Source organism: Gallinula chloropus, assembly GCF_964237585.1.
Source record: "Gallinula chloropus genome assembly, chromosome: 1".
NCBI classification, from domain to species: domain Eukaryota; kingdom Metazoa; phylum Chordata; class Aves; order Gruiformes; family Rallidae; genus Gallinula; species Gallinula chloropus.
The window spans coordinates 182,230,127-182,254,783 of NC_140085.1; the positions used below are offsets into that span (position 1 = coordinate 182,230,127).

At 44.7% G+C, this 24,657-nt stretch overlaps 1 protein-coding gene across 1 annotated transcript in view; it reads right to left on the minus strand.

Moving 5' to 3' along the window:
* Positions 1-260: 260 nt before the first annotated feature.
* Positions 261-24,657, minus strand: part of SIAH3 (siah E3 ubiquitin protein ligase family member 3) — a gene marked incomplete at its 3' end in the record, with an annotated part of 46,312 nt that continues 21,915 nt past the window's right edge. Inside the window, exon 2 of the mRNA XM_084279203.1 lies at positions 261-854. Coding sequence (XP_084135329.1) covers positions 261-854 — 594 coding nt within the window. The remainder of the gene's footprint in view (positions 855-24,657) is intronic.

The following is a 24,657-nucleotide window of genomic DNA, read 5'->3' on the forward strand; positions in this document are numbered from 1 at the left end:
CCAGCATTGCTGGAGGGCGACAATAAATTGATTAGCCTCTTTAAAATTTCTCATAAAATTGTATTAACAAAACGGTAAATACATTACACAGAGACTGTGACCACAGAATGTTTACATAATGCCCACTGTGGACGAGTACTAAATACCATAAAAGACCTGAGACCCCCCCTGGAAAAGTCCACAAAGTTCTGACTCTCGCAAGGCAGCTAGAGCACCACTGTTCCTCCTGCTCCTCTTCTTCTTCTCCTTCCTCTTCCCCCTCACATTTCGTTTTCGGCATTGTGAACTTTGCTGGTGGTTATTGCGATTCCTATTGCTAGGCTTCCGTTGTCGGAAAAAAGCTGAGCCAGGGAAGTGTTCAGCACAAGGCAATCCCCGTCCGAAATGACAGAGTCAACACACTCCAGTACCGACCTGGGGGTCGCCTCCCACTTGAGGCGCCGCTGGTTCCTGTTGAGCTCAAGACGGTAGGTGAAGTTGTCAGCTTGGGTCTGCGTGCCGATCAGCATCATCGTAGCGAAGAACTGGGGGTGGCCTTCATACTTCTCCTGCTTCCTGAGGACCAGCAAAAACTGGTGGCCAAGGCAGGAGTGCATGATGATCCAGTCCGTGGGTGCAGGCAGGTGCATGTCCGTGGCCAGGAAGACAATCTCTGCCCCCTGAAGGATGTTGATGCGGTGGGTCTGCCTCAGGTGGGACACCACCACCTCCAGGTGCCCTTCCCATGGGCAGGAGAAGAGTGGGCATGTGCAGGGAACCAGCTGGGGGTCATGCACTGCTTCGTGGTGATGACAGGGAGGAAGGACGCCTTGCTCCGCGGACGTCTGCGCAGCTGCACAACGGGTCGGTGCATACTACGAGAAGAGAGAAATTGCACATTGGTAACAGGTGGACCAGGAACTAGTGCAGATACACAAGGTACAGACCCCACAGACACCTACCCCACCTAAAACAGCACCGATGAGAGCACCGGGAACTCAGCACTGCTGAAACCAGGCTGAGATCAGGGGCAATCCGGGCCTGGATCTGAACAGCAAAAGGTGCTTGTTCTCCAGGAGAAGAGAGAAACCGTTTGAGCCATGATAAGTCATTTAAAATGAAAGTGATGTATGTGTTTAAAGAGCGATTTCATTAGTTTTGGGGGGAAAAATCTGATTAAAAAGGAAAAAAAGGACCAACAAAGCAAGGACAGCATGGGGCATTTTATATTGTTAAGGCTCTTGCAACTCAGAACAAGGAAATGAAATATGTATGGCTTTATTATTCTTTAATGAAACACACTGGCAAATACAGACATTTCTCCTGAAACAATACGCTTTATAACACCCATAATTTGTGAAATAAAAGCCAGTTTTTATTGCATATGATACCTTCTTTTTTTTTTCTTTTGCCAATGTATTTGTGCTTAATTGATGTGCTTGCCTCCATAAATCTTAAATGGCTCTCAAAGGTGGATGGATGGAGAATTAACAGCATTTTTATACTAAAGTAAATTTGGATTAAGGTAGGGCAGCTAGCTGAAAAGGCAGCAGTTCTTGGAGAATAGTTCCACGTGAGGACCAGGAAGCAAACCTCTCTGCTTCTGTCAAGTGGATGTTTTTGAAGAGGGAAGAGTAAGTCTTTATTCAACCAAAAGTATGTTCACATGTAATGCTATGCAGGAAGAGTAATGGCTCCCCTCAATAGCTACATGCATAGATAAGCCCTAAGGCACAGGCATAGTGGTTATGATTCATCCTGCCCAATTTTTAGCATTGGGTTCAGCCACCCAAGATGGAAACCTCACTAATTTGGACTGCCTTTGCAGCCAAAAGAGGGAGGCAGCCCTTCCCAGTGGCAGATTCAGCTCTTAGCTGCAGCAGGTCACCGCCAGAAGATCCCAGCTAGGGCTGAGATCTCTGTCTAGTTGTACCTAAATTTTAGATGCTCAAATGTAGGAGGATGTTATAGGCTCAATATAAGAGGACATAAGCTGTGCCATGGCAGGTTCAGATCAGATGTTAGGGAAAAAATTTTCACTGAAAGAGTTGTCAGGGCCTGGAACAGGCTGCCCAGGGAGGGGCATCCCTGGATGTCTTCAAAAAAAGGGTAGATGAAGTACTTAGGGATATGGTTTAGCATAGGACAGGAATGGTTGGACTCAATGCTCGTAAAGGTCTTTTCCAAACTTGTGATTCTGTGATTGTCTCCCTCTAAACTCCTTTGGAGATGTTTGTAGGGAGTATGAGAATAGAGTACACACACACATATATATACACATGTTCATTTTGCTTTAAGATATGTTTTAGGTAGGTTCATGTAATTTCCTGGATACTGCCCCATGCTAGCTCATATTGACATATGCACCCAAAATGATAGGAACAAGAGTACAGTTCTAACATCTAACAGTTGTTCTCCTCCATGCCATGCCATGCCATGCAACACAGCAGATATGGGCTTTGTTCAGCTATTTGTGAGCAAAGGTTTGTTTTAAGCAGAGTTAAGCAGAATGCCATATAATAGGTACCAGGTACGTTGCAAGCGGTGTGTTGTCTCGCCTGTCCATGGATAGTGTGATGCCTTTCACTACAGCCTTGGCATTACAGCAAGCATTCATACCACAGGCAGTTCTTTGTCACCAGAATTTGCACTTTTGCTTTCCAGCACATTTTGGAAAGCAATCTCTTGGGTCAACCATGCCAGCCCTCAGGTGACAGGGGCTTCCTTGCCAACCAGGATGACCAAGTCCTGGATGTCCATTCTCATTTTGTCAGTAGCTGCCAAGGAACATGATGGGCACAGCAGTGCTGTGAAGGCTGCTGATGTGAAATTCATGGTCATGCCCAAGGCACTGGGTGTCAAAGGGAGCTGCTTCTTCTTCCTCTGACATTTGGTATGAAGAATAATTGGCTATTTAAGCTCTGTTATTGAACCTTGCAGCTTTTTCTTTGGAGAAATATTACTTCAATAGTACTGTTCTACTTTTCCCTTCTTCATATTTTATTTGTTTTGCTATATAAAAATCAAGAATATAAACTTTCCAAGAGGATAATGAATTGAGGACAGATGAATGACTATCATTGTCTGGGAAATAAAACAGGTCATTATAAACTAATAGAGGTTTGTGGCTTTAGCTGCCTGCTTATCACGGTGGGATTGCTGGTTCATACTTAATTCTACATTAATTTTTGCATCCCATTAAGATGAAAGTTATGGTTAATTTAAACTCTTTTTGGTGAAGGAGGCTACTGCAATGGTGGATCATAAAAACCTTTTTAAAAATCCCTGAAATGCTAATTACCTCATAAAATGAATTCTAATCTCCCAATCTAATACAGTGGGTGTGAGCAATTACTTTCTCTCACCAAACTGTTAATGCAACATTAGTGATTATACTAATTAAAACTAATGAACTCATACTCACATGCTGATAAACCTCTCAACCACTCGACAAGTTCCACCCTTCTATCAGTTTTATTTAACTCCTCTTTAGGAAGATGAATCTTAAATTAACCTCTTGAATAACATTCAAAATTAGGTTTTGAAATGTGAAGCTTTATAGACTGTGTATAATTTCTCTCCAAAGATTACCAGTCAGAGAAACCATTTCCAGTGAGGATGTAATTGAATTTAGAAGTGCATTCTCCTAATTTGATAAGCATGGAGAGCAATGGTAGCTTATCCATCTAAACTGTATCCATGTTAAGAAAATACAAGTATCTCTAAAAACCACTTCACAAGCGTGTTTCTGTGGCACGGGAACTGAAAAAATAAATTACCATGTGCAGTTTATTCAGTGTAACGTTCTTCTTTCCTTCATTTGTGATTTTGTGTGTGTGTGTGTGTGTGTGTGTGTGTGTGTGTGTGTGTGTGTGTGTGTGTGCAAATAATTGAGAATTCCCTTTCACATCCATGGAGTTCATGGAAACATTTCCACGAATTACTTCAGCAAAGGATTTTTGGTCTGGCTTTGTTCAGTTCAGGCTTATTGAAAAACCCAGAAATCCAACACAAACCATGGGATTTGTTTTTATTCTCTGACTAGGTGAGAGCCATCTTTAAAAACAGGTTTCTGGATTATTCAAAACAACAGTTTCTACATTATAATTTTTTTAATATTAGGAAAAAATATTTAAATTTTTCTGCGTGTGAAAAAGTTTCACTGAAAACTATTATTTTACTTTTACTTTTGAGGTGTGAATGTAACTACTGGGGTGCCTGTGCCCTTGTTGGCCTTCCATGTGTCTGTGAATCAAACCTCTAAGATTGAAATGCAAAATGGGCATAAAACGGTCACCTTCAGTGCATTTAAATGCTTGAATAAATATTTATGAACATTTTTTCCATGTTTGATCTTCTCCAGTGTTTACTTTCCATCATTTATTGCCTGATTACCTAATTAAATTATGTTTATTATATTGTTATGTCAGTCCACTATTATTCTCAATTATCTTTTAGTCTGTTTGCCATAACTGTGTGATAGAAGTCTTAAAGTTGAGGGTTTTTTAATTCTCAACTTGTTTTGTGAGAAAAGGTGGCAGGGTGGAGAAGTATGACCCCATCAGGTCTCCAGGGATGAAGAGCTTGCCACGTGGGTGATATTACATTGTCAGATAGGAAAGAACCTAAAAAACAGCAGTTTGATCGCAAACGTATTATAGACACCAGAGAACCCACACGAGACAACGCCTTTATGAACAGGAGAAAAGGCTTCAGCCAGAGTGCTCCTCATTAGACATGAGATAATCCCATTGTGACACACCAAACTGCAGGAAACCGGGCTCTGCTGCTCGCAGAAAAAATGTCTTTTTAATGATGCAGCTTATTGCAGTGTAATTCTCTTTAAGAACAAGTCATTTGGCAAAGAGCAATTTATAAACACGCAGAGCTTTTCTCATGGGAAACACACACACACACACACACACACACACACACACACACACAAAAGCTTATATTTGAACCTGGAACACAGGGTTTCTGGGTCCTGCCCCAGGATTTCTACAGACTTTCTGGGGAAATGGCTTGCTGCAAACCCCTCAGGGAGGGCCGAATCCAGTCCTCCCACCCTGTGGGCCAGGATCCAGACACTTGATGATCTGGAGTAAAAGGAGGAGAGCTAGCACTGCCGCAATGTAGAAGAGTAAATGTTGCTCAAGTTTCTTTGGTGAAGGCTAAATATGCCCTCTCTGCACCTTCCAGTTTTCCCAGGTGTTATACTGGGAGTTCGGATGCCTCACAAGTGCTTTTACTTACAGTAATGTGCATAACGTGCAAAAAATCAACCTTTCCCATGCCCATGAACAGTGCAACATGTGCTGAGGACAACATCCCAAAGGAGCGAGGACAAGGACCTGTTTGTTGCCCAGTCATAAGCGGTTTCTGACAGCAAAACAGGTGCTGTGAATGATCAACCTTTTCCAGACACTGCCCATCTATGCAACTGTATTCTATCCAGTGATCACACATAACTCTGCAAACGCTCCTCAATTCGCCCATGGGCTGGGTGATTTCACCTGTCCGCTCGGGGAAGTCAGCAGTGGTGTCTGATGGCCATCAGAGCTTCACACAGAAAAGGTCAGGGATGAAAATAAAGCCATCAGACCTGCCAGCCAGCCTGAACTAGCTAAAAGTGCTCCCTTTGTACCCTGGTCCAGCTTCAGCACACCCTGAGGCACCAGAACCTAATCCTTCTCCTGAGAGGAACCTGCATCTGGTCCTTCTGTGGATCCAAATTCTTCCCTCCTCAGCCACAGATTTCTGGGTTGGATTGCAGGACCCTGGTAGCTGTGGGAGCCAGGGATTGAGAGGGGCTGCCCTCATACCCCTTACAAACCTGCTGTCAGTGCCAGTGCTGCCTGCTGCTACCCCTGCCTCCACTGTGAGATGCACTTTCCTATTGTGCACAACCCTGTAAAACTTTTGTTGTTTAGGATAACAGGTGACTCAGGCTGGCTTTAAAATACATATTAAATTATACATGAACTCACATAAGCACACACATGTCTTTATATAGACCTATAACACAAGTCTGTTTGAATGCTTCTGAGGATAATGCTGTGGGGAAAAACACATTGTTTTGTCCTGGTTAAACCAGTCTGGTACCTTTTTCATTTAAAAAATCGGAGGACCTGGGGGATGGAAGCCCATGAATTTTGATGATGAGCTTATTTTTGCTGTGAAAATAGTCCCAAATTTGAGACTCCACATTTTCTTAAAAGCTGTCTCTGAGAAGAGTGCATGTTGTCATGTATATTTTCCTCTATGAGGGCCATTGCTGTGGCTGTGCATCACAGGCATCCCTCAAATGATACGTACAACGTTGAGCTAAAGAACAACAGCAGTATTATTCCCCAGTTGAGGGTCTAAGCCTTAACCTTCTGCATCCTGGGAGCAGAGGTTGACTGACTAGGAGCCATCCAGGAACAGCTTGCTGTAAGTACCTCTCCAGTATCATACAGGGCTTTCCAGGCAGAGGCATGAGAGGAGACCTGCTCTCCATGACAATGTGGTCTTCCTCCCAGCTAACCTGGGACCTGCTTGCTAACCTGATATCACTTATCTCTTCTCCATCACCCTACATGTGATAAGGGACAACAAGGGATGCAGTCACCAGGTAGGTACGTAGGTGAGTAACCTGGAAACATGCCATGAGAGCTTGGTGTATTTTTGGCTATGAACTAAGCATTTCTCCAGACAAGGAAGGACCTGGGCCTGCAACTCTGGGATGCTTTAGGTGAGAGCTCCATTGTGATTTTCAGGGTTTCTGTTGAAAAAAACTTGGCATTTTCTTTGCTGGTGGAAAGTGGCATTTATTCAGTTTTCTTACTGTCTTCCTCCTCTTCCCTGGCTTCTCAGGGTCTGATTGCTTCTTCTCATCTTAACGGAAACTGCCTACAATAATTTTCTAATTCTCAGCTTCTTTCTGCCTCATAAAAGCTTTGCCACCCACTAACATCCACCTCCACGTTACTTACACCCACCACACAGGGACAGATGCTCAAAAGAACTATAAAGGTGACATGAAGAAACTAGTGAGTCTTTAAATCCCAGTCTTCATTTAATTTATCTTCTGCTATTTTTCAGTATGCTAATGAGATTTTGTAAATCTCTCAGATGAAAGAAAAGAGTAGGAAGAAAAAGAAAACCCCTCCTCAACCTATTTTGTCAAAAGCTGTACTTCTATATCTGAAATTAAGAAGCCCAAGCCAGGGCTCATGTCGGGGATTTATTTAAAATTTTAATTACACAAAATCCTATTCATTATGAATGCATCAGTTGAATTTCTTAAGTACTGAATATTAGTTGCAGCTTTGGCAGTGGAAGGATTTGTTTTCCCTACTATCAAATAGCAGCGAGAGGACAACTTGAAGCTCATTTTGCTAATCTCACTTTGCAACATAATCAGGCATGACTTGGTGACACAGCGCAGGGGATGTGTTAATGGCTGTCCTCCTGCTAATTACACACCTCCAAGCGTGCAGAGAAAATGCTGCTTTAGTACATGCACACCCCGTAGCACCACACTTCTCTGCATCAGAGCACCCTGAATTTCAGATGAGGCCACATAGTTTTAGAAGTGTTTAGGAAAAAGCATATTGTTTGTTGTGGTCATTAGAAATGTAGTAAAAATACATTACAGTATTTTAAATTTATCCCAGGTGGGAAGAAAGACATTATTCTCAAATTCAAATCCCTGTCTTGCTTTTAAAAATAATTCAGGTGTTTTAGAAAGAAATTTGCCACCCTTTGATATATCAAAAGCAATGTAATTATAATGAAATATAAACAGGACCCATATGAAGGCTTTTCAGTCCCATAGATGCTTTCTGAGCGAGATGAAGGTGTAATACATGCTGTCAGGTGGAGCAATGTAATGCTCTCCTGCTTTAAAATTAAGTCTGATGAACCATTCCCTGCCCAGGTGGGAGGACACTGAAACTCCACACATTTCAGGCTGAAGGGAGTCATGTTGCCTCGCTGACCCAAAGACAAAGCTGCAGATGGATCGTGGACACCCGCACACATGATCCCAGTTTAGCTGCAGCGTTTGCTGGGTCTTTCTTGAGATCCCTTGCTGTGCTTTCTTTGAGCAATGAAGTACATTGAGACAAGCAAAACTATACACATGGACAATTCTTGCGGATCACCTGGCAGAGTTATTTGCTAGCTAGCCAAAATAAATGAAAAGCTGGGAGATGAGTGACATGGAAGCATCTGGACCTGTGGCAGGTTGGCAAGTTGATATACAATGCTTCCTCTGGGTTAATTGTCCCATTTTTACTCCAAGGGCTTAACAAAGGATGAATCTTAGCTTTAAGATCTGTTACAACAGAAAAAGGGGCATCCTGGCTTGGGTAAACACATCATCAGACCATGACTGTGGGAACAAATAGTCCAGGCACACTAATAGCACCAAGAGCATCCTTGCTCAGTGTGGGTTTATTCTGCACCCATGCTCACTACCCTCAACTATTTTGCCTTTCTGCTCTCTGTTACTTGGGCTTGGGACCCCCTGACAGGAATGGTAACATCAAGGAAATTTTGAAGGACGTTTAAAATGAAAGGGAACAGTAGAAGACAACAATCAAATGCTCTGGTTCCTCAAGGAGAAGCCCATGGGGGCACTCTTGCCAGTACCATTTAAGGTGCCCCTTTGCAGAGGTACCCAAGAAAGGAGCTGAACTGAGGCTGCTGTTTTCAGGGCAGCAGGAACCAATGTCCCTGCTGTCACCATGGAGGGAGCAGAGACACACTTTGTCTCTCCCATAGTCAGCTTCCTTAAGTGCAGACTGCTGCTGGGGATGAATGCTGATCCAGATCCTGATCTACCATCAGCAATAGAGGTGGGTCAGGAGCACGGCCTTCTCCTCTCCTCCTCTAGCTGTTTAGAGAGAATCTGAACATTCCACTTTCTGATTTGTTTCTGAGGGACACAGAACCTCCTCCTGGCAGACTTCTCAGGCTTACAGATTAGCTGGAACCACTAGACATACAGAAGAAACCAGGCTGGAGGGTGGCACATTCCCCAGGGACCTGTTTTGCAACTTGAACCTGTTTTGCTGCATTTTGGGGCCAGGCAGAATGTGGTGAAAACAAACTGTTGTACAGAGTATTTGATGCTGCACCGGGGCATGGAGGAGTTTATCATCTTCTCCTCAGACAAGCAGATTACTTTATACCTCCTTTAAGCAAGGGTGAAGCCTCTAAGCACCATCCCTTCTGGTCACACAGGGAAAGTATCTGAAACCAAGGCACAAACCGCCAGCTCTTGCTCAGGAAAGGCAGGCTACAACCACTTGTCTGTTACCAGATCACTCCTGAGGCAGTGCTGGCTGTGGGTCTGGGTGATGTAGTGAATGGCCTGCACGTGTAAAGAGAGATAATCCAAAATGTAGAACTATCTGAAGATTCATTTCATCCTTTATTCACTTTGCATTTTGTATAAAGTCTGTTAACAAAGTGCAAAACCCTTATAGCCTTTAATTAAAAGCAAAGTGATAAAGTAGTTCCAGACTGCATCTGCTCTGTCTGATAGGGCAGGCAGAGTTCACGAGAGCTCTGTATCTGACCTGTGGATTTTGTGTTTTACATTCACACTGGAGAATAAATTAATATGGAAAAAGGAAAAGAAAAAAAAAAGAAAGAAGTGATTGCCCACTGAGCTCATAAACTTACCAGTTCAGACTGGCTCTAATAACTCATCATCCAATATTCATTTACAAGTTACTACAGTAACAGCATGTCTCCAAGAGGAGCAGATTTACTGGTGTCATCTGAGATAATTAGACCAAATCCACCCCGAGACAATCGAAATTCTTCACTTCCATCAGGCAACCTCCAGCTATCACAATTATACGACATTTAAATTCACAAACTGCTCTTTCAGGAGCACACCCTGGGAGTGCCAAAGGATGACACAAACATTACTGGTCTGTTGGAAGGAGAGGAGAGATGAGGTGGTCACTGTTCAGGAAGCCCATGACCTCTTTTAGCGGAACCCATGTCTGCAGTCCCATCTGCACGCACCTCCCGGGCAAGGATTTGCTCTGAGGTCTATGTCACAGTGCTGTTGCAACTGGCGTGGGGTAATGAACCATTAAGCCCAGGCCAGGTATGTCACAGCTGAGGTCAAACCTTGGGCTGGGGCCACGTAGGTCAGGTAGGAAGGCAGCACAGGACATGCAACGCTGCCAGCACTGGTTCTGTTTCATAGGCTGTGTCTGTGCCTACACCTCTGTAGCAGTCGCTGATCAATGTATCAGCTGTCAGACACTTGGCATTTTTGGTTAAGACTGTGTCCTGAGAGCTGTGTCTGGGGGAATGCAGGAGTGGCTTAAATCACGCCTCCCTCCCTCCCGCTGAGGTACTGGTGAGCAATGGCATCCTGGACCCATCCACGATGGCCTGGTGCAGTGCTCATATTTCAGGAGCATTAGGCAGTGAACAGAGGGGAAAACAAATTGTGCTGGGCTCAGAGTAACTCCCCTTTCCCCTACACGTCCCTGCCCTTTCTCCACCAGTGACCTTGCCTTGAGCTTTCAGCTCACCCTTGCTCTTGGTACCTACAATGTCAGTGCAGCATTAAATAATGAAAAAAAAAGTCTTCCTGTTACAAAACAGCCTAAAGTGTGTCTTGAGTTCGTGCAATCAGTCTTAAGGAAGGGGAAAAAACATGAAAACAATCCAGAAAACCTCTGCAAACCATTAGTCTTGGGCATGAAAAACAAACTGCAAGCCTGATGAAATTTGTTCAGTGTGTGTAACGTCTGCTGCTGCTTCATTGATATATTCTTTTCAGTAAGGAAAGGGACATTTCTGTGGGAACATTTGGCTTGTGTCACAAATGCTTCTTTTAATTTTGTGCAAATCATAGCCTGTTCCTTTTTTCTTTCTCCCCCTCAATTTCTCAAAGAATAGTTCTTCTAGAAGTTTTCTGCACATGGGGAGGACGCAGGTGGAAAGAAAGAACAGCAAGGGAGGCTCAGGTTAGCCAGAGAAGACAATGCTACACCTACACCAAGAAAATTATCTCTATTAATAGATTGAACATTTTAAGGGTTTTGTTGAAGAAAAAAAAACCCCAAGCAATATTAATGCTTCCAGAAAGGTACTGTACTGACAGCCTCTGAGTTTGCAGTTCTCTGCCTGCAGAAGGAGCAGAGCATGGAGAACAACTGCATTCTTTTTTTTTTTTTCCCAAACTTTCTGTCAAAATGCCTCAGACCTGGGACAAAATGGTCTCCTCTAGCCAGAAGTTGAGTCAAGGTGAGTCAGTCTCCACACTGCTCCTCCTGCATCACTGCCTTTTTGGAGAGGGAATTTCTGCACTGCAAGTACACATTGCTGAGTCCTCCATGGGTAGGCTCCTGATCCATTCACCACCCAACCTGTGTTGACACCAGGGGTTGCCCCAACCAGGTGCAGGACATTGCATTTGTCCTTGTTGAACTTAATGACTTTCACAAGGTCCCCCTCCTCAAGAGACCCCGAGGTCTCTCTGGATGGCATCCCTTCCCTCAAGCAAATCACCTGCATCACACAGCTTGGTATTGTCGGCAAATTTGCTGAGGGTGCATTCAATCCCACTGCTTATGTCACTGATGAAGTATGGACCCTTGTGGGACACTGCTCATTACTTTTTTCACTTGGATATTGAGCCATTTACTGTAATTCTTTGGACACTGACACCCAGTCAATTTCTTATCTATCTAACAGTCTATCCATCAAACCCAACTCTCTCCAATGTCGAGGTAAGAATGTTGTAGGAGACAGTATAACAGACCTTACAGAAGTCCTGGTAAATGACATCCATATCTCTTCCCTTGCCTACTGGTGCAGTAACTCCATTGTAGAAGGGCATTAGACTGGTCATGCATAATTTTCCCCTGGTGTACCCATGCTGTCTCTAATCATGACCATGTCTTCCATATGTTTCAACGTCTTCCTGGAGAATCTGCTTCATCATCTTACCAGGCAGATGAGGTTGGCTGGTCCAAGGAATGACAATGTTGTTCACGGACAAACCATGAACAATCCAGAGACAAGGTATCTGTCACCCACCAGAGCTGAAGCTCCTGGAGTCCATTTTTAAAGTTGGGGAGGCTCCTACTGGAAATCCGTTGGTTGTTATTCAGTGCATCTCTGACTGCAGCACCACAGGCTCTTTCTATTGGCTCTGGTCTCTCTGTCTCTCCATCCTATTTCAGTGCAAATACAACATTGGAGAAAGGGGGAAGAGCTGCCACATTTCTTATTCAAAGCCATTCATGCATTTTAATACCTCCCCCCCAACCTTTATCTTGTGGGAGGGTTTTAGGTTTTCACTTCAGCCAGGTTCTTCTTATGCAGGTAGCATAGTACATGCTCCTGTAAACTTCTCTGGCTGCTCAATACTCCATACCTTGCACATCATAAAAGTGAATAATTGTACAACTATTCTGATACACTCATGGTTTCAGGGTTTTGACAGTGGAATGAGATTTTTTTGAGCTTTTTTGTATTTTCAGCTTTCTATAGAGAAATTTTTATACAGCTTTATGTGCGATATGTTATTGAACATGATGACAGACCACTCATCACATCAAAGGCGTTTCAGCCTTTCTTTCCCAGGACAAACCTCTCTCCTTCTTCCAAAAGCATTGCCATGGCTAAAGGGAGGAAGCTTGGAGGCTCAGGGATGGGACACCAAAGGAAGATCCCTGCAGTGTTGCCTACCTGCTCCCTGGGCCAGGGTGCATGTGGGCAGGAGAGGGCACATCTCTATCACCCGGGGCTCAGGCCACTGAGCTCCTGGCTGTAGTCCCAGCTCCCTGTATGGACATCACCCGGGGTGAAGAGCATGGCTTTGCTGCAATGAACTGCATGCCTCCATGACAACCTGAGTCAGTTGGGATGACCACTACACTCCCTTCTGTTTTCACACAGGGATAGAAGAGGTCTGGGCATACTTCTGGAACCAGGGTTGAAAAGGAGGAATGGCTGTGTAGTGTTTTTTACAGCCTGCCAGGCCAAAAGCATAAATCATGTCTGTCATTACTGCAAGAGAGACACCCACACTCCCAGGCGGAGCCACTCAAGTGTTTCTGAGACTTCTCAGGCAGCTACTTGCTCAGTGAAGGTTGTTAGGCGTCTTCATACTCCTATCAACATAGCTTCCATCTGTCTTTAACACCCTTCATTTCCCTCCTTTCCACTGTATGAGCATGCAGTGATGGCTCACCCTGCAATTTCCAAATCCACAGCGAGTCCATGCTAACTCAGAATAGTATCTTTGAGACACATGGGTCTTGCAAAGCCTTCAAGGAGAAGGATAACGCTACTTAGCAGAAGAAATGCCTGTGACAAACAACTGGATAAATTTTGGGTGGAATTTGTCTCACCTAAATGTATATGTCTAAAAGATAGACGTGTTCAGGTCTGAGTTACTCACCTGCAACTCCCATAATAATGAAGATAAGATGTAGCTCCACAGAGCAATTAATCATCTCTACCTTGAACATGCCCATCTTCAGGGAAAGATGAAATTACTGTGCAGCACTTTAAGAAGATGCTCACTTCTCTTCCATGGCTAGAACTGGAGGTGGGGTCACTGGCCCAGAACTGGTCATCAGACTTGAAAAGTTTCAGTTTGGTGCAGCAGGAGAGTCAAAACTTGGAGTAGCAAAGGGTGCCAGGAGGCAGCTGCTGTGACTGTTTAATGAGTGATTATGAGCTGCCTATTTGCCTAATGCAGAAAATCCCTTGAGCTGACACATTTTCTTACTAGCTAAGGGCTGGTCATCCTAATTTTCAGGCCTCTAGATTTAACAGTGAAATAAAACTAATTTACAGCTCTTGCCATTAGGAGGACAAATTTTCATCTCTGTCCTTCGGCTGAGAGGCACTATAACAAATGAATGATTACTGACCCATGATACCTATTAGAGATTGCAGTTGGGTCATCTCATTTGTTGTTTTAACACAAGAAATTAAGAGCCCTAGCAGGGCTGTCACAAAAATTGAATTGATAATGAGATGAACACTGCCTTTACCAGAGGTTTTTTCTAGAATTACATGCAGGAGAAGCTCAGCAACAAGAGGACCTTGAGCAGTGGGCCTGAATCACGGAGCCCAGAAGGACTTCCCACTTGCACTGGCTTTCTCTTACTGCTACCTGGAAGTTCAATCTAGCTGCTGTGTGCCAGACTTCATATAGACAAGGAACAGTCAGACATGTACTTGGTCCTTTTCTGCCCTTCACTGCCTGCAGCTAAATTGCACCACAAAGAGGTTTTGAATCAAAAGGGAGTCAGTGGACAGTTTGCTCCCAACAGCAGCCGCTGTGACAGGCTCCTGGTGCTGCTACCACGTAGCAAAGTTGGTCTCCTTTAAAAGCATCCTCAGTGCTGGGAAACCAATAGCTCTTAATTTTTAGGGGAAATATTGAAGAACATCATGGATAACCTGACTCTAAGCTGTGTGAAGGCAAAATTAGACCCTAGCAGTCCTGCAGAGGCTCACATACATATTTGGCTTCTGTTCAGACCCTTCTGCCCCTGGTATGGGGGCTGTACATTATGCGCATGTATCTCAGCACTGCAGTGCCTGTCCCTGTCTGAGACTGTGTTCCAGCTGCATCCTGAACCCTCAGATCTGCCAGCCAGCTCTGATCCAGCAGTGTTGATCCTTCCTGCAGCCCACCCAGGGTTTTCTCATCTCCAGGCTGTTGTGGTTTTGCCCCAGACCAGAGCCAAACACCACACAGCCTCTCTTTCTCTAAAAGGATGTGTGTGGTGTATCAGGACAACAACTGAAAATATAAGGGTGTTAGATGCACTGCTCCCATCCTGACTCCCAAGCACTATTGCACCGGCTGCTAGAAAGAAAATTTACTCTATCCTTGACGAAACCAGGACAGAAGGAAAACCATTTTCATGCCCACCACCAGGCATTTCCCATCATGTGGCACAGTGCCCCGGCACTGTCTCATGTACTAAAGGGAAGGAAATTGTAAGAATTTACCTTCACTTAATTAACTACTAGCAAGTTGACTAGTTGTTCCTTTTTTCAAATCTAATGTAAGATAGAAAACTGTGACTTTTCTCTTTCACAGAGGTTTGTTTAGTGCATCCACAGGCAGAAAGTTCTCAGAGCAGTATCCTACCCTTACTTTCTGGAGTTGAGATATAACTTTGTTCTTCATAGTGGTTTTCAGCTTAGCACTGGATAGAAGGAAATCAGAGCTATAACTCTTTCTTCTGTAGCAGAGAAGCTGAACTGAATGCCCCATTTTCATGGGCTCAGGGAAGCATAAATAGGAGGGTCTGCAAGGTTGTGGTGTGACCCTACATGGCAAGGCCTGCTTCAGATTTAGACCATAGCACAAGAGCTAAATGATCAACGAAGAACTTAATATCTTCCCTGTTTTCCTCTATTTATCAGAAATTCTTTTTTCCCCAGAGTTGCTTTGCCTTTCTGGTGGACCTGAGGTTCGGAGGTCAGCATTGCAAAGTTGGACCTGCGAGTCACCTCCATGCTGCTTTCCATGTGAGCTTTCTCCTCATATATTTCCTCTGCCTCTTTTACACAAAGATCTGCTCTAGCTTTTGGGCTTGCTAAAATTATGTCAAGTATTGATTGGTAGCAGATATATTACAGGGGCAATGCTAGTGAGGATACATTAAGTAAATGGCGGAGCAGGCCCATGCTGCTCTCTTCCTTTCCCTCTCTTGCTGTTTATCAGAATGGCAATCATCATCATCAGAGATGTACAGGATCTGAATCAGGAGCAGCTTAAACTGGCCAGAGATCATCCAAATTAATAGGTTACAGAGAAGACTCTCTTGTGTTAGATAGCTGTGGGCCTGATCCTGCCCATGATTATACAGCAGTTACATAGATGAACTTGTGAAAGGAAAAAGGAAAAAAGTCTCTTATGATTCAAGAACCTCAGCACTGGGGTGATCTGCCATACTGCTTTGTGTTTCATTTTCACTAGCTATCACTCAGTATTTTATTTCTTTCTGTAGTTACATAGATGCCAAGCACTGGTGACAGTGATGACTGGCTGCTATTTTTCAAGTCATGCAACTAGGGTGGTGAAGTAGAAAAGACAGTAAGAGAACAGGAAAGGGAAGACAGAGCTGCACCTGCAGGCCATAGACATCAAGGGGACACTGGCAGAAGATAGGAAAGTGAATGTTTCAGATTGAGAAATTGAGGTTAAAAAAAGAGTTTTAAGCAGCAAATTTGCACCAAGATATGGAGTAAAATAAACTACAACCCTTTCTTATCAGTCAAATATAAAAATGAGCATCAGTGACATCAGCATCAACCTAAACTGACTTGCTAATGCCCTTTTGCCAGAGTGCCTTGCTGTTGGCCTTACACAGGTGATTGCTGTTAAAGGATTGCAGGCTGAAAAATCAGACAAGCCTGTATTTGAAATACCATCAGGAATAAGTTAAACCAGCCGAAGATGTAGAGTGGCAGAGTAGTAGCTAAACTTCCTTTCCAGCTCAGTCTGGTTTTGTACTGATTCTGGCATTACTTGGCTATTTCTTTCCATTTCCTGTAAGGGAAGTTGAGGGTGAATAAGTCAAGCTTATATGCAGACATCTATTTTTCACCTCCTATACTCAGATGGTATGACTCCCATGCTACTCCTGAGCTTCCTGATCATCCTCAGCCCTTTGATTCTGTCTCTTCCTGATCCGTCTGCCTGTCTCTGCACTGGTCTGACTCCACATTGCCTCAAATATGGTCCTCTTGATGTCCCCATGTCCTTCTTCAGATTAATACCTTCATTAATTTCCTCTGTCCTAATGACATCTTTGTGCTTCCCTGAATTCTACCCTGAGCCATAAGACAGGACTGTCAACACCTCACTCTAACCCTAGACTGCTTTTGGGATCTCAGCTAGCCTCCGTGTCCTCACAGATCACACAGATCTTCCTGTGTGAGGGCACACCTTGACACTGATGCTCAGGCTGATAAACTCTATAGCACCTGTTCCCTTGTGTGAAAGAGTCCCCATGACAAACCATGTATCCCTGTTTCCTCCATGGCTTGCAGCCTTCAAAGGACAGTGATGCACACATCTTACATGCAAGGCCTAAATTGCCTAATAAAGGAGGTCTAGGGGTAGATCTCTGATCCCAAGCTCAGGTGACACAACCTGGCTTAGAAACAGACCAGCCTGAACCTATGCCAGCAAACAAGTCTTGCAGATGGTCAAGGTGCAGACATTAGACCCAGACCTCATCTCTAATTTATCATCCTTTATACAGGCAAATAAACCAGACTCTTCCCTGGCCCTGAAGACAAGTGCCGTAGCTCGTGTCCATGTGGTTCAACTCGCCTCCTCATTGTGCCTGGTGGGAACAGCCCCTGGTCTCTCCAAAGCCATCAAGGAGAGACCTTGCTGGCATGGGGCAAATCCAGGGAGAGTGCCGGCCATTAGTCAATGTGAATGATTGCAAGTTGGTGCTGTGTCCTTGGTCTGCTGCAGCTTGGTGGTGGATACAGCCATACCCGAATTTCCCACGCTCAGAGGTGGCTCAACTTGCACAGGCGTGAGGCAGAAATTCTCATCAGGGGAGTTCATGTGCTGCTTCTCAAGCCCTTGAAGGTTAATGGTTGCACAGAGATTGTCATCCCTCAGGGACATCTTTTGGCACATTTCCTAAGTGCTCAGTCATTTGGCAGAGAAAATAATGAGCGCTTTCCCATGAAGACTTTTCTTTTGGCAACTTATGTCAAGATGCAGTTACATGTCAGAAACGTGTTTGTTTTCATAAGGCACTATGTTAAAAACATCTCTTCCTTCAAGTGCATGTTATGTCAGCAGATTTTTTGGACTGGTTTCAACTCCTCAGCCGTGCTGCAGCTCTTTTACAGGTAGAAGAGGGCATTCAGGCTTTACCTTCCCTGTCAGCTGAAGAGTCACACTGCTCTGCAAACTGCCCTTGAAATCAATGTGGTTGTTATATTAGAAATACTTAGCACATAAATTGTAGGACATGGAGGCAGCGCATGCTACAAGGCGCAGTGAGCCTGCGGTGAACCTGCTGTACAAGCTCATTTCAAAATCTCACACAGACTCCTCATTCTCCTACCTGCTTGGTTCACAACTTTAGGGCAGGGTGTGCTTCTGAGGGTATGCAGCTAAGACCATCCAAACTCCAGACAGCCAGAAGTGCAGCTGAGCTTTCTCACATATTATTTTTTTTATATATAATGATACGCCCACACGGCAGGTTTGATGGTAAAATGAGCTTTCCCACCTAATTTGTGCACTTTTGCCTGAATCCGAGGATATTACTGGGTGGGCAGTGTTTAATGAACAATAAAACAGGAATAGAAGTGGCATACCCACATTTCAGCAGGTGCCTCTGCAGGGCTCGATGATGTACACACTGATAAATAATTATGAAAGGGCACCTTATTCTGGAGGAGTGAGACAGTGAGGAAAAGAATGGGAACTACCCGTGCAAGTTTTCATGTGACTGGGCATTTGAAAGTCAAGGAGAGTAGGGTAAAGATGGATCCAGAAGGTGTTTTCATTTCCAAGCCCACCGAGGAGAGCTGTGTCTATACCTGTAGCTATTAAAGGCGTATCTTCCATGTTCGCAAACCCGAGCCTATAAAAAGACAAGCTGGTTTACTGAGGAAAGGCTTTCTCTGTGAAAAACCTAAAGGCTCTTTAGACGTGCCAAATTGATTTCTTTGTCTTCAAGCACGAATATCAATTAAGCTGAGGTTATGTCCTAGCTTAAAAGCAGGGTGAGATTTATGTGAACAATCAGTTTCAGTTACAGGGAATTAATCTTAAGTGTATAGTACGAGCCTAGGAGTGCATTACTTTCCTTTTATGTCATTTGTTTCCTGGTATTGGCACTCCGGAGCAAGGGTATCTCAAGTAAATTTGGCTTCTCATTATACATCCAAATCCCATCAGCACGACTACAGACACCTGGCAAAGGGTCACATTCAGTTGAATATGCTCAGCTGTGTGCAGGTGACATCATGTTTCATTGGAGGCACCTCAAGGTTTCATAGGTATTGCTGGTAGAGGAGCTGCGGCTCCAGGGAGAAGAGCAGATGCTGAGCAGCCGGAACAGGTCTCATTTCCACCAGACCAGTGCATTTCTCACTTGGCTGCTTTACTGTCGTGCCACCCTCATTATTTCTGCTATGGGCTTGATTTTTTTTTCTCCAGCACTGAGAATAACAGGTACCATGGAAAAGGACTGTACAGAAAAGGTGAACTGCTATAAACCCAAATTGTTAGCCGGATGAAGCCAGCATAGCTCCGCTGTAGCCGTTGCACCACTGCTATGGAGCTGTGCTGCTGGGAGCCGGGAGACACCAGGAGAGCAGAGCCTTTCACTGTTTACATGCTGACGTGAGGGAAGATAAATATAGGATCCAGTCCTAGTTTTTGTGGATTTTGTTTTACAAGAGACAGTAAAAAGAAGACAGCGAATTGCAGCTAAAAGAAACCAGGCTGCAGCTCACAGTCTCCACAAGAGACATGGGTATGAAGTCACATTTCTTCTAGCCCAAGGCACTTATGTTTTTGACTGCATCTTGCTTCAACAAAAAGAGTGGAAGATGATCCTTGCCTTGATCCCTTTCACCTTTAGGGAATTCCTGTGGGAAGTAGGAGGTGTGGTTCCCACCCCACGGGAGAGGCTTCTCACTTCTAGGTTGTTCTGCAAACCATGAATGAAATGTAGACTGAAAACTGCTGCCATGGATTTGTGTCTTCTCCTTCCCTCTGTGCTGTCACTCCATGTTGGGTACACTCACAAATTAAATAGCATCCAATCCCTCAGGAGCTGATTTTGCATCCAGAGACATGCGAGTGGGAGATGGGCGAGATGTCAGGCCTTTCAAGGTGGAAAGGCACACTAGACACATTAGCCCCTTTTCAGTGCCAGCTTTTGTGTACAGGGGCTCTTACAGTGTCAAAGTGACCAGGTGAGTTTTTCAGAGTTAGAAATCAAATAGCATCTAATTATATATTAGGAGCTGGATCTCACCCAAAGAAGTCATGGACAGATACAGGAAATATTACATTTTCCCCTACACTGGCTAAAGGACCATTCATCATGGGAGCGTCTCCATCTCCTGTATACTGGTGGACCACTGAAAACCTCAGGCATCTCAATTTATTGACAGCAGAAGATTTACCTTGCTCTGCCCAGCAAAGAGAAACTGAATGAAGACATTGGGCAAGTGCATTCCAAGCAGGAGCTAGGTACTGGAGGTGTCTGCTCTGCCAGTGGGGGCTAAGCATCTGAAACTAGGCTCAACCTGACTAGGGGTTCAGTCTGAAATGCTAGTATGGGGGTTCCCTAGATGTGGAGCACATGATATTGGTTGCATGCAAAGCCTGGCATGGTGCCAGTACCTGGAGAAGAGGATTCTGAGGGGAGACCTTATCACCACCTACAACTACCTGAAGGGAGGTTGTAGAGAGGTGGGCGATGGTCTCTTCAGCCAGGTGACAGGAGATAGGACAAGGGGAAATGGCATGAAGCTGTGCCAGGGCAGGGTTAGATTGGATATTAGAAAAATAATTTTTACTGAAAGAGTTGTCAGGGCCTGGAACAGGCTGCCCAGGGAGGGGGTTGAGTCACCTTCCCTGGATGTGTTCAAAAAAAGGGTAGATGAGGTACTTAGGGATATGGTTTAGCTTAGGATGGGAGTGGTTGGACTTGATCTTAAAGGTCTTTTCCAACCTTGTATTTCTGTGATTCTGTGATATGCATCCTCCCCAGACTTCTGATCTTGGATCCCAGAAGAAAAAAATCCCTCTTGGATCTGCACAACCATAAATCTCCTCTGCCTGGACACAATTGCAACTTCCTCTCTTCCTAGAAATGTAGCTCTCTGGGATCTGGTTCAGCCCAACTGAGCCTTGGCTCAGACTGCTGAGGAAGAGCTGGGAGAAAGTCTGTAGAGCAGTGAAAAGGCAAACAGAGGTAGGATTGCAGATATGGGGATAGGGAACAACAAATATTCAAGATGAAAAACAGCAGCATGGAAAATATAGTCTTATATGGCAAGACAGAGAGTTGGAAATTGCAGCTCAACAGCACTGAGGACCTGTCAGTAGAAACCAGCCCTTCCCCACCTAATGGCTGACTGCCTGGACAGCAAGGTGTCCCCTCAGGTGTCTTGCTGGGGACACTGAGCTTACTAAGGCTTAGCCTAGTAGCACACTAATGCTGAGCCTGGTAGCACATTAAATCTCAGCTGTCTCTTGTCTCTGTCACCCAATAAATAACCATGTCAGACTTCAAAGTTGGGTATATCCTGCTTTCAGAGTCTCTTTGTGCATAGCAAAGGGTGCCTGAACAAAGTGACCTAGAAAGGAGGGTTACACTTTCCTCTCTCCAGCATAGAAAGCCAGCATGACCAACAGAGGAAAATCCGGTTTCTTTGTTCTTGTTCTCCCTTTTAGTCTTCATCTCCACCCTCCTCCCCAACCCCTGTGTTGGTGTGTGGCATTACCAGAAAGGCAAAGGGGTTAAAATCGCAGCCAGAGTTGTATGTCCACTTAGTGCACAAATGGAAAGTGATGTATGCAGTATGTCATGGTGTTGACTCTTTTTAAGGACAAAAATTCAGATTTTAGTAAGAGTGCCAGAACAAAGTACCTTTGAAGATCTGGGCCATTTTGGAAGAAGAAGGTGACAATCTGCTGGGCTAGAGTATCTATGGCCTCAAAAAGAGAAACCTGGCTGAAGTTTTATCCTCTGTCTTTGAAAGTTTTGAGATCATAGAAAGGTTTCACAAACAACTAAAGAAAAAGTGCAATTCATCTTACTTAACATCACAGGTTTGCAGGCATCTGCATCTGACCTAGTCAATAGAGGCTTTCCTAGCAGTCAGTGTAAATAAAATAGTCCTCTGGGCTTGCCTCCTGATCTGCTTTTGGGTCTAGTTAGGCATGCCTATTTCCCTCCACTGGGTAAAACAGGACCCTCCATTTAGTCAGGCATCTTTTGTATTGGGCACCAGGAAGGGAGGATTCACTGAGGCTGTGGAGGGAAATCAAAACAAGGAGCATTGGGTCTGCCTGGGATGGAGTTAGTTTTCTTCACAGTAGACCTTACAGTGCTGGATTTTGGATTTGTGGCCAGAACAGCATTGACAACCCAAGGATATTATAGCTATTGCTAAGAAGTGTTTGCACAGTGTTGAGGTGTTTTCTGTTTCTCACTCTAACGCCCTCTGGTTGGCTGGGGGTGGGCAAGAAATTTGGAGTGGACACAGCTGGGACAGTAGATGCCAACTGATCAAAGGGATATTCCATATCATAAATGTCATGCTCAGCAATAAAACTGCTGGGTAGACTTTCCAAGGTAGCCTTTGCTCAGAGACTAGCTGGACATCAGTCTGCTAGTGGGAGGTGGCAAGTGACTGCATTTGCGTCACTTGTTCTTTGCTGCTTCTTTTTCCTTCACTCATTAAACTGCCTTTATGTGGACCCATAAGTTTGTGTTAGTATTGCTTCTCTGATTCATTCCCCCACTCTAAGCTGGTGGGTGCTCAGTTGATGGCCAGGGTTAAGCCACCACAAAGGGCAAACAGGGCAAGAAGTGTTAGTGAAGATCAAAAGTAAAGGAAGCAGAAAATGGATGTTTACATAAAATAAACCAAACTGTGTAGTGCTCTGACAGCATTGCTGAAATATGGAGGAGGTGGGAAGGGGACTTCCAGGGCTCTGGTGCCACAGAACAGGCAAGGATCCACAGCCTGAAAGTGGCCATGTTATTGGAAGTTCATAACATCTGGTTGCATCAGACATAGAAAAAAACCTTCCCACTTTGTATAAGGTCTGATGTATAAGTGAACGAGCAGTTTGGCAAACGAAGCTGAAGCATGACCCAAAGCTAAGACCAACAAAGCAGGAAGTGAGAAAAAAATCAGAATACTGAGAATGACACATTTGGAAACAAACTTGTGTTTTATCCATTTATGGAAAATACAGTCTGCAGGGCTGAGCTATCCCTGCATGCAGTCCAGTAGCAGGGAAAGACCTGGCAATACAATGCTGAGACAAGGCAGAAGTGACAAACATCAAGCAAGATGGTCCCTGGCCAGCTACTACTGGCCCACTACACCCCTGGTCCACTACTACTTACATAGAGAAAGCCCAGGATGAGCAGCAGCCTCAGACCTCCACTAGAATCACCGACAGGGAAAAGATAGTCAAAACTCCTGGGCTGTTTGGAGAGCTGATGCACACCACACACCTCTTGTTTCCATTGGAGGAGCCATATGAGCAGCAAGCAACTTGCAGCACCAGGAACTGGAATTGCAAGGGTAATTTTGTGATTTGCATCAGGACAAACAGAGAATAAGTGCATAAGAAATGAGAGGTCAGGGCAGCACGTCGGCATGAGGCCAAGATCAGCATGCTAGCTTTGTCAGAGGACTCCCTGAAGGACATGGACTGAGCTGGTAGTGAAGACTGGAAGCGTGGTGTTCAGTCCCTGCAGATGAGGGTTTACTCAAGCTCCCTACTGCTGTGGTGAAGAAGGGGGCTGTAGGCATGAGGTATCATCATGTTTTTAAAATTAGTTTGTTTGTGACCTATGCTGGAGAGCCACAGCAGAGGGAAGTGGTAATTTACACCCTGTGGGCATATGAAAGGAGTCCCACAAAAGCCTGTCAGTGTTTCCATCCGGCCCTGTTCAAGGAAGAAGAGAAGTGATCTTCTCTTTAACCTTTCCACGTGTCTCCTTGGTGTAGGGCCATCCCAAAATGCAGAGCAGATGTGTCCTGACCACGGGCACATTTAGCATCACTTACGTGTCTCTCCTCCAATGGGCCCTTCCTTCCCTGCTGCTCCGGCCCCACTCTGGTAGCACACAGCTCGGAAACCAATATGACCTCTGCAGCCCACCCCCACCCTCCAGTCTGCAACTTGCTGTCTGTGATGTTCCCCATGCTGGTAGCCAAATCTTGGCCCACTGGCCAACACTGCAGCACTGTGTCTTTAGGGTTTCCTCCCTGTCTCAGTTCCTATTATTATATCATAAGAACTCCCGGTGGTTTGGGAACATCCTGTCATTTTCTTACCCTAAGCTAAACTTCCTTATGACTACATGAACTTCTCCTTGTCTGGTTGTGTGTGATATGAAATGCTTAGGAGTTCAGTGTCAACCCTTTGGCAGCTTGCTGCCCGATGCACTGTTGTCTGGGGTTTTTTGTGGTCCTCCGCCACACTGAAGCGAAGCTGTGTAATAAATCAGATGTGATGAACCCAGCCTGACCTGCTGCAAACGCAGGGACCAGGTTTGGGAGCCTCTTTTCATATAAAGTGCATTTGCAGAAACATGGCAGCCTGTTGCTTCCAGATAAATGCAAATAAAGAAGGAATGACTGAAGTGGGCTGGTTTCCCCTCTCTTTCTACATGATGAAGGACACCACATTAACAAGTCTCCTAGCTAACATTTCTGAGCACGGAACCAGCGCTGGTACCCTCAGTGTCTCTTTCCCTTATGTCCTCTGAGACAAATTGACCCTGCCTAAGTAAGAAAGGACTTTCCTAATCACATTAGGATCAGCTTAGATGGCAGAGAGGGTAACAAAATTAGAGCTTTTAAAGCATTATCTCTTCTTCATGAACATCTGCGTTGATACCAGCCTGCAGAGAGTTAAGGAAAGATGAGCCACAG